This window comes from Portunus trituberculatus, chromosome 20 (genome assembly GCF_017591435.1).
Source record: "Portunus trituberculatus isolate SZX2019 chromosome 20, ASM1759143v1, whole genome shotgun sequence".
NCBI lineage: Eukaryota > Metazoa > Arthropoda > Malacostraca > Decapoda > Portunidae > Portunus > Portunus trituberculatus.
The window spans coordinates 12,220,995-12,231,180 of NC_059274.1; the positions used below are offsets into that span (position 1 = coordinate 12,220,995).

Consider the following 10,186-nt stretch of genomic DNA (forward strand, 5'->3'; position numbering starts at 1 on the left):
TCATTAATTTTTAGTTTTCATTTATATTATGCAGCTTTTTTATACAATTTAATGTGCATTTCTTTTAACCTTTCTACCTATATAGAACAGTATACTGTATCATTTATATTCTTACATTCATCCAATACTTATAACTTACCTCCTCTTGTGTTGTTACATTTCTGCACTGCCTGTTATTTTTGTGTATTCATATAACCTACGTACCTATAATGATATATATACAGGTTACATTAGTCTATTGGGAATAATGATTTTTTCTCATAAACTGATAATTTTCTTGCTTTGTTGGCCCAGTGAGAGGAATGTATGAGTATTACTCAATAGAACATCAAAATGGTAGACATTTTCCTTCATCAGTTTTATGTTTACTGGTGACTGACCAAATCCTTTTATTTTTAAAGCACTATCATATACTGGCCATATAAAAATTATATGGATTATGTTATTTTGAAGTCTAGAGATGCATATACTGTAGAAATTATTTTCCTCACCCTTCATATTTATTATATATAAACAATATTCAATGTTTTCTGTGTAACCCTTCATAATTTCAATACAGGGACTATGTAATTACTAATACCTTTAGTGATACAGGTTTTCTAAATTGTCAGAATTTTACCTGCAAATACCAAATCACTTGTTTCTTGCAATGATTACCATGACTTTCAATCCTCCTTCTTTTCAGCCATTGTAGCATGTTTCGCTTGTAGGTGTTGTCTTGAGTGAAGCAAGAACAACTGACATAGTGTATAGCTTGAACATTATTAACAACTCTCTCTCTCTCTCTCTCTCTCTCTCTCTCTCTCTCTCTCTCTCTCACACACACACACACACACACACACACACACACACACACACACACACACATTGAGACATGACAACAGATTACTTTGAATTTCTATTTTCTCCTAATTTCTTATTTCTGCATATGTAGCAGTAAATTTTTTTTTTTTTTTTTTTTTCCCCAACAAATGTAGCAAGAAAATGCAAGTCAAAATATATCTGAAGTGCAGCACTCTCGCAGTTACTCAAGTACTGTCCAGGACTGGAAAGTTACCAGAACTGTAATGCTCAGAATCTTTAAGGTGTACCAAGCTCATGCAAGTTTCACAGCTTAATAAATGATGTAAAGGTTTGTGGCTGTCTCATTAACTGTCACTGTCAGTGGAATGTAGCATTTTGGGTTGCAATCTTAAATCTTGTTTATTGGAGAGGTAGATGTTTAGTGTGTAGAATACTGGAGACCGTTTCTACTATACCCATTTTAAAATTTAATATTTTAAGTACAACATTGCATATATGTTGAACATGTTGGCCAATCACTTCACAGCTAGGTTGCTAAAACACTTTTGCTCTATTCTCTAGATGTAGTGCAAGGGAACTGGATAATTCCTGTTTTGTTTTTAATCCAACAAAGAATCTCAACTGTCACCATCTTTGTAAGTGGGGCATCAGCCTGTAACAGATCATGAAAGATGACTACTAGTATTGTTACACCCCCTATAATGAATACTACTTATTTATGTCTTCAGATATTTTTGTTAGTTTGCTTAAAAGCTCAAGATTTGATAAGAAAAGGAATTTTCCTGCCATCTCAGATATGCAACAAATTATCATCCTATGGAAGGATAGACCATGTTTGTTTCAATCAACCTTTATGTATGGCAGTTAGCCAAGGCATACTCAGGGGTTCAAACAAAAACATTTCAATGACTGACATTACTTATATTTTCGAGGACATAAACATAACCTAGATGAATTGATATACCTCTAATATAGCACAAAACAAGCAATGAAACGTTGAACAGGAGAAACTGTGAGCTGGTTGCACCCAACATACTAGACTGGGTCACTACTGGACACAATGCTCTGAGCGACTTTTAATGCAACTCTATGAAGCGATAATTATTCAGCAATTACATTGGAATATGTAGTGAAAGTTTCAGTACACTACATTAAGAAATTATTCTGTATTAATATTAGCTACAGACAGCTTGTATAAGGTAACTAGAGAGGATAAAATGTGTTAGAAGCTAATACAAGTACATATCCTGAAGCTAAGACAGCAAAGTTGCAGATATACTAAGGCAATGACAAACACTGAATAACATATGGATTCTAAATATTTAGACTAAAATATATGATTTTCCATGATGATCATGATCAAATGCTCAGCAAGTCATTGACTGTGTTTTCCCCCTACAATAGCACACACGTGTCCTTATGTGCATAAGTGATATCACAAACAGGATGAAATCTATTAGATGCTGATTGTACCAATAAATCGATGGCACTTCCCACTCACTGATATAAACTTACACTAAATTATCTCAACCATAAAATAAGATGACCCAAGCCTATGTATTTATAAAATCATAATTCCAAATACATGATGATGTGAAACACTAAAACTATCAATTCTGATGATGAGATTTACATGAAATTCTTATTTACTCATGAGTCTTTGTTTTAAACAAATTTTCCCAGGTGAGAAAGCATAATTGAAAAATTCATCTAAATTATAATTAATTGAATATTTAATGGTCTTTAAAACTATGGTACGCTGCTTCAAATTGGGGCTGAATGCAACCTTGAGCTGCACAGGATTCTGCTGCAGTGCTGTGAGAGGCCCCAGGGCAGGCTCACCACTACCTGCTGCCTTTTGCTCTTTTGCAGGTGAATTTGGGAGCCCAATTGGTTGTACTGAAACATCTGTTTTGCTTGGGAGTTTGATTTCTCCATCATCACTAATGCTACTATGGCTGCCACAGGCTACTCTCTCACTGTTTCTTGAATGTTGGTCTTGTCCCTCTTCCATCACTTCCAGACCACTGTAGTCTTTCAAATGGTTTGTTTCATGAATAATTAAAGAATTCATTGTTGCTGTTTCCATGTCTTTTTGTGATACTGTTTCACTTCCATAACCTACTGTTGAGCTTGCAGCATCTTGAGTGTTAGACACATCCTGAGCTTTGAAAAACTCTTTAATTCTATGCTGGTAATTGCTTTCCCATGGCATCAGCATGGGAGCTGGTTTTGGTTGTTTTGTGCTTCTCTGTCTACCAGTTACTCTGTCCATTTTCTCTTTTCTTTCTAGCTCTATTATAAACTAAAATACAATTCACAATTGTAATTTATGCTTCAAAATTATTCAGCACTATATACTTGTTATTTTTGTGAAAAACTATGTGCAATGTTTTCTGCTCATTATTATAATGGAAGTGTGGGAGTTTAATGAACTGAAAACTCTGTCAAACCTATTTTCTGTTGGGAATACACAGGTGTGGGAAATAATGAACTGAAACTTCAATGAAACAAAACAATGAAACAAAATTTACCAAAACATCACATGCACTGAACACAAACTATGCACAAGCTACCTCGTTGCAAACCACTGTGCACTCTGCAGTGACACAGGAAATAATAAAACATAAAACAAAAATGTTGAGAAAACTGGTTAACAGAGATTCAGTTCATGTGATTCCAGTAATGATCTACAGTGGCTGCCATTCACCCTGATGGAAGATTTTAGATTCAGTAAATATATAATTAACAAATTACCTAACATTCAGTATCTTAAAAAAATACTTACTCCACATAACAAATAAAAATATTGAAAACAGCTTTAAACTTTAACACTACAGCTCCAAATTCCTCTAATAATGCATCTTTGATTAAATGTTCATGTCAGACAGAAAGCAGAGGTGGTCTGGGGCCCATCACACCTGCTTGAACATTGTGCCTTGTTTCTATCAAGTGTTCTCATCACAATTCAGTAAAACCAGAATGCTAAGGGAGCAGTTGTCACAAGCTACAACAACCTCCTTCTCTGTAGAGCTTCTGGCATCCTGGGCAGCCAGGGTGTAGTGGCCACCACACCGGCAGGTGTGCAAATATACGCCGCCTTCCTTGTCCTGCTCCAAGTCCTCAAGGAAGAGCTCTTCACTCACAGGAAATTCTTGGTAAAGCTGCAAGCAGTTTTTATTTTAGAACAATGAGGAAGCTGTTCATATGAAACATTTTATAATTACTATATCTCACTATACCTCCTTCCTTAACAACATTTTCAATCAGTTGGCACATCACAACATTATGGCTACCTTTATGTACAAGTGTAGAAAATGCAACAAACACATTTAAACATCAACTAAACACTACACACAGTGTAATGCTATAGAAAATGAGTGATCTTAAAGGGCATGAACACAGATATAAGTCTGGTAGTGCAATACCTCTGCTGCATTGTCTTCATATCATGTCATTGATTATTGAAATATCAACAATAATTTCATAGCAAGAAAGTTTTTAAAATGTTGCATCTTGTTACACAAATCTTTCTGACATTGAGATAACTTATCAGTCATTCTTGAGCAACAAAGGAGCATTTTGATACAAGATGGAAATGAATCTTTGCTTCCTATTATCACGGTTTCAGTAAGACTTTAGTGAAGGAACAACTGTGAAATGCATGAACTATTCCTCTATGTAGTTAGTGTTTCTCTGATGGTGATGGTGGCACAGACTACAGAGGTGAGGGTAGGCCAGATGGTATGGTAGGAATACTGGTGCCTTATTGCCTGCAAGTTGTAAAACACAACTAAAAGAGACATGGAGAAGGGAATGTGAATTCCCTGCTTTTATCCCTTTATGGAAGATGTCAGCCTGGTACATACATAGATGGAGGTTTTAATGATAGTTTTCTAGTTTGTGTGATCTCCCTCTAAACCTGATTTCATAAATTTTCACTTCAAAATGCTTACTACACACCACTTAGGCACTTCTGTTTTTTGTTTACAGGTCATACAGCACCACACTTATCATTATAATACACAGGAAGTTCTCAATACAAGGTTTTCTTCTTAATTTCACACTCCTTGACATTAGTTAGCCTATGATATCAGCATTTTGGATTCATATTACCATGCTATTTTCAGAACATTCCTATCTTTTGACACCTTCATCTTTAACATGTTAATCACCAAGTTGTCTATTGTTACTCTTATTTTTCAGGCACGTACCTTTTCTCGCTTTAACTGGTCATCGTACTCTCTCCGTTTTTGAGTGTCTCCTAATACATGCCACGCCTCTGTCACCTGTAGGAACTTTTCTTTGGCACCTTCAACCCCTGATTTGTCGGGGTGATACTGACGTGCTAGTTCCTGGTACTGTTGGCGGATCTCGGTCTCGCTGGCATCTTGGCTCACACCCAAAACATCATACAAAGTCATCTGGAAAATAAATCAGTCCATCAGTATGTACATGTCATCACTGTCACTCCTGCCTGATGGAGGAGCTCATCACTCATCCCTGACAGGCAGAGGCTAAAGACAAACGAGCTACAAACACCAGGAATGGGATGCTTCAGTACCTCCCATGGAAATATTTAAAGCAGTAACAAAATCCAACACTGGAAATATCAAATACATAATCCTTAAATTATGTCTGTGAAAATGGATATATAACCAAGAGAGATGAAACAGTCACTCCTATAGATTGGTAGTTTTTACTTTCACTGGCACCATTAATACAAAATAAAACTTGCATATTTAATCAATGTACAGTAACATGATGTGACAGAAAGGCTACCAAGCACAATGAACCACCTCCTTCAATAGAACCAGCACCCTATCACTCTAATTTTTAGATCCCTAGAAAATTTCATGGCACAGACAGTCTTACAATGAGTAGAGGATACCAAGAGATAGCATAGTTGCTCTGGAAAGTTAACAAGGAAAACCTGAAGGATAATCTTGGATAGCTTTAAGACAACTTTTTTTTTCTTCATCCCAAATCCACTTCAGTTTAAATATAACCCCTGAGAGGTTAAGCCAAAATACTCATCAAAGTGGCTAACAACATCTTGCTACGGTGGTCAAGTTACAAAAGCACAATTTCTCAGCTTATGTCTCATACTTTTTTCTCTGGGTGAACAAGACCTACAAAGTGAGAAATTGCAAACTTTTCTATCTGTCAAGAATTAAAACCCAAAACTCTCAATAGTGAAGTGAGTACCATAACTGCTACACTGCCTTCCAAAATCATTTTGGAGTTTATTCAATAAATTTTTTTTTTTCATTTCTAAGGGTACATGACCATGACTCAACCATATTGTCCTATTTCAAGAAAACTATGGAAACTTGATGCTATAGCTAATCTTCATTTGGGAAAGAGCACAAAACATTGAGCACCTAAGGTTAAGACTATAAGAGAATTACTGCTTCCCTCAAAACATTAAGAAACAGATGGGGTTTCCATTACCAGCTGCTGTCACAAGCAATGCAACAGTCAATCATAAGTATCCCAAATGACAAGTAGTACTTATATCCAACAAACAATGTTAACTATAGATATAGGAAGGCAGTGGTGTAGTGGATAAGGTGGTGAGCATGGGATCGGGTAGACATCCATGTGTAGATTCAAATCCCACCACATACTGCTTTGAAGGTATGCCATCTGTCGAGTGGTTTAAAGTTACCTACATATCACCATGATACCCTGGTTCTAGGTGGTTACACCAAAGATGTGCTTGGGTTGTGATATGGGCTCTAATATGGGTACCACTATAAATAAAATTGCTTGCGCTACAAATGGGCGGAAGCTGAACAGCACTTCCTACATATACTCTTCAAGTGTGCCTACAGGCGCTATAGGCCGGAATAGGAGAAAAAAAAAAAAAAAAATAAATAAATAAATAAAATAAATAAATAAATAAATAAATAATTATAAAGGGGAATTGTAGCAAGTAACATACAAGGAAACACTGTACAATTTTTTATGATGTGCAATTTTCATGCAACCCTTCATGGCTATATTCAGAGTAAACTAGTTGTGGGAAGATAGATCACTACATAAAAAGCAAGCGATAGAAGTGCAAAGGAATTTTTTTTCTATGTTATTGTCTATAGTGCCTGTAGGCACACTTGAAGTGTATATGTAGGAAGTGCTGTTCAGCTTCTGCCCATTAGTGGGGCGGGCAATTTTATTTATAGTGGTAGCTACCCATATTAGGGCTCATATCACCACCCAAGCACACCTTTGGTGTAATCACCTAGAACCAGGATATCATGGTGACCTGTAGCTAACTTTAAACCACTCAACAAATGGCATAGCTTCAAAGCGGTATGTGGTGGGATTCAAACCTACGTGTGGACGTCTGCCTGATTCCATGCTCACCACCTTATCCACTACGCCATAGAGATAGATAAAAGAGACAGAAACAAGTGAAGGAGACTCATACAAAGCACCAACCCAACTCAAGGGAAAGAGTGATTGAAAAATATTATTTTTCATTTTCTGTTAGATCATGGGAAACTTATCTCAAATATTAGAGAAGCAATCACAGTATTGAGTGAAAAGGTTCACCGACCTACAATACAGGCCAAAGTGCAATTTTTAGCATGATCTCAAAAAGGAAACAACACAGACCCCTCCTTGAGGCAGAGGCCTGCCACCCTTCATGCCATGGTGCCACAGACCACCAGTGTGACATACATAACTTTATCCACCAAGAGAGACATTTGTCCAGCAAAGTGACCACATAGTTAATGATGGTTCACTGCATACAGTGACCAAGGGAACCAAGGCCTACTGAATCTACCTTTCATGACTCTACCTTGCAAGCAAACATGTTTCATTCTCAACATGCACCCCTCCCCAGCACCTCAACACATATCTTGGTCCCACAAACTACCATGGCTGATTACCTAGATCAGGGGTTCTCAACCGGTGGGTTGCGACCCATTGTGGAGTCACAAAGCCTTAGCAAGGGGGTTGCAAATGTGCAAGAAGTTGCTTGGGTTAATGTTGATTTCAACTCATCAATTAGTTTTTGTGCTCTATATATATATATATATATATATATATATATATATATATATATATATATATATATATATATATATATATATATATATATATATATATATATATATATATATATATATATATTGCTTTTGCTTCAGTGCAGAAAAAAAACACTTTGTGGTCCAATGTCATTCAATGACATTCTATTATTTTCTTAAAGGACTTTTCTTTCTCTCTCCTTAACAAAAATAAAGTGCAAATCAAGTTGTTGATAGTAGGGGAGGGGGTCGTGTGGGTTTCAAGCTTTGGATATGGAGTCGCAAGTGCAAAAACGTTGGGAACCACTGACCTATATGCTTTAAAACAGCAGCCAAATATCTGATACTGTACAAACGCTTGTCAAGATCAAGCAACTCTTTCCAGTCATAAGCAACATATAACAACCAAGAAAGAAATACTATAAGCAAAGATTCTAATATTATCAATTCTGAAACCTATGCAAGGAAGTTAATTCAATTTCAGATAGATGTCCCAATGTGTATACAATTACTGATGGCCTACCTACCAAAGATAATCACCTCAACACAGATCAAATATTGTCAACCTTGAATGTCTTGACACAAAAGCAACCAAGAAATTAATCACAATAAACATTTATCTTTTCCTTGAACACTGAAGATGTACAAACATTTCAAGGGTACCGTCACACATATTCCACATTTTACAAGCGCAAATAACACTAGAGCATGGTAACTTTAAGAAATAATGCAATGAGTCGCATCACTTATAACACAAAAAACAAACACAACCACACTTAATCACACTGCAACATCCACACACCACAAACACAGCACTGAACACCATACAATAACTATACATGGCAGTAAGACACTGACAGCCAAGCTAAACCCACTGAACCTTTCCCTTCTTGGTCTGATTGGCACTGGCAGTGATTGAGTGTCCTGACAGGTTCAATACAGCCCTTCCCTCTCATGGTTACCTTAGCAGATACGAAATATGTACTTACACAAGGCATGCCACTCAAGATACACATGTGAGGGATGCTGATAAAGTGATGACAGTGAAGGAAACTAGCCATGAGGTGACTGAAAGGACACTCACAACACACAAGCTAAGATCAAAGGTGGATTCTAGTTAATGGCTGTCCTGTAATGCTTTACATCCACCCTCAACACCACAAGCCTCACCATGCAGCACACCTCCATGGTACTGTGGGGTCACCTGCGTGATGTCTGACAAGCATGTAACCCTCACACCTGCCACTACACCACCTCACTGCACCTCACACCACTTATACACCTGGCCTGCAACTGTCTACCACTTAGCCACAAGCCTAACCTAACCCACAAGGTCCTCCACCACCACGGACACACCGTATTAAAGTGTACATGAGCAAAGGTGGACATTTCTTCTCTTGGCACTAATTAAGAGATGCTGCAGGTGATGGCAACAGCAATGCACACCTTTAATCACCCCCTGCACCTCCTTACAGCCCCTGTCCCCCCTCGCCCATGCCATGCCCAGCGTCCCAGTACATCCCCGGTACAGGATCAAGGGGAGCAAGCCAGACCAAACCTTCATAACATCTAATTCCTAACTGTGTCCACTGGCCGCTCCTCACTACCACTGTGTCCCTGCACCTCCACCTCACCCACGCCTCGCCACCCGCCAGGCAGGTGCTCTGGGGTCAGCTGGATGGTGGAAAGGGGCCTCCGCGCCCTGTACAAAGGGTTACCGTATAAGGGAGAGAAACGGGCCGGAGGTGAAACGGGCTGGGGAAGGAAAGCCTCGTCTCGGCCATTACCAAAACTATCCTTCAAATATCAAATTTAGTGTTCCTATTCATATTACTCATCATATATGTCTTTGATTAATACTTAAAAAATAAGGAATATTGCTATATCAGAATGAAATATATGGGAGCATCACTTTTTTATACACTGTATCATTGTTTTTGTGGAAACTTCAAAACGCCCGTGCCTCTGTGGTTTTATTTTGTATTTCAATTCTTAATATTCTATTTGAACTGAACCACGTTTTACCGCTATCGTACCTACGCTATCTGTGATAACACGATCATAAGGGTGAATATCGCGATTCTAGCCATTTCTTGCCCCTACTTCCCGCGCTCGTTTTCTGCAGAGGGAAACTTCTCCCTTCTGAATTGTTGGGGAAACCTTGCTATTTCCGCAGCACCGCTGCTGGAAACGGTAGTCCGGAAACAGAATACATTTCTCAAACAAGAAAATTGCTATAGATGTTGATACAATTGTCATAGACTCTAGGTGTGTATAAAAGATAACAAGAAAAACAGATTTCCAACCAGAATATTAGCGAATTAAGTCCTTCCAGAGTTAGAAGA

The 10,186-nt window shown here is 37.8% G+C and overlaps 1 protein-coding gene across 3 annotated transcripts; it reads right to left on the reverse strand.

Moving 5' to 3' along the window:
- Positions 1–1,710: 1,710 nt before the first annotated feature.
- LOC123506536 (dnaJ homolog subfamily C member 24-like) lies at positions 1,711–9,640 on the reverse strand. 3 transcript variants are annotated; one of them, XM_045258699.1, is made up of 3 exons: positions 9,560–9,640; positions 5,019–5,228; positions 1,711–3,968 (listed from the first exon to the last, which is right to left on the reverse strand). In XM_045258699.1, the coding sequence occupies exons 1-3, from the start codon at positions 9,623–9,625 to the stop codon at positions 3,753–3,755; spliced, it is 492 nt and encodes a 163-aa protein (XP_045114634.1). In that variant the 5' UTR covers positions 9,626–9,640; the 3' UTR covers positions 1,711–3,752. The 3 variants fall into 3 exon arrangements, with proteins under 3 accessions (XP_045114634.1, XP_045114636.1, XP_045114635.1); XM_045258701.1 differs by having other exon boundaries at positions 9,400–9,615; XM_045258700.1 differs by lacking the exon at positions 9,560–9,640 and adding an exon at positions 9,012–9,044.
- Positions 9,641–10,186: the final 546 nt, after the last annotated feature.

What these genes read in the sequence shown, in the direction of transcription:
- LOC123506536 (XM_045258699.1), bottom strand. Translation starts at nt 9,625, where the DNA reads ATGGCCGAGACGAGGCTTTCCTTCCCCAGCCCGTTTCACCTCCGGCCC. An exon ending in CCGTTTCTCTCCCTTATACG is followed by an intron (nt 5,229 to 9,559) that starts GTAACCCTTTGT and finishes TTTATTTTCCAG; the next exon opens with ATGACTTTGTATGATGTTTT. An exon ending in ACCAGTTAAAGCGAGAAAAG is followed by an intron (nt 3,969 to 5,018) that starts GTACGTGCCTGA and finishes AACTGCTTGCAG; the next exon opens with CTTTACCAAGAATTTCCTGT.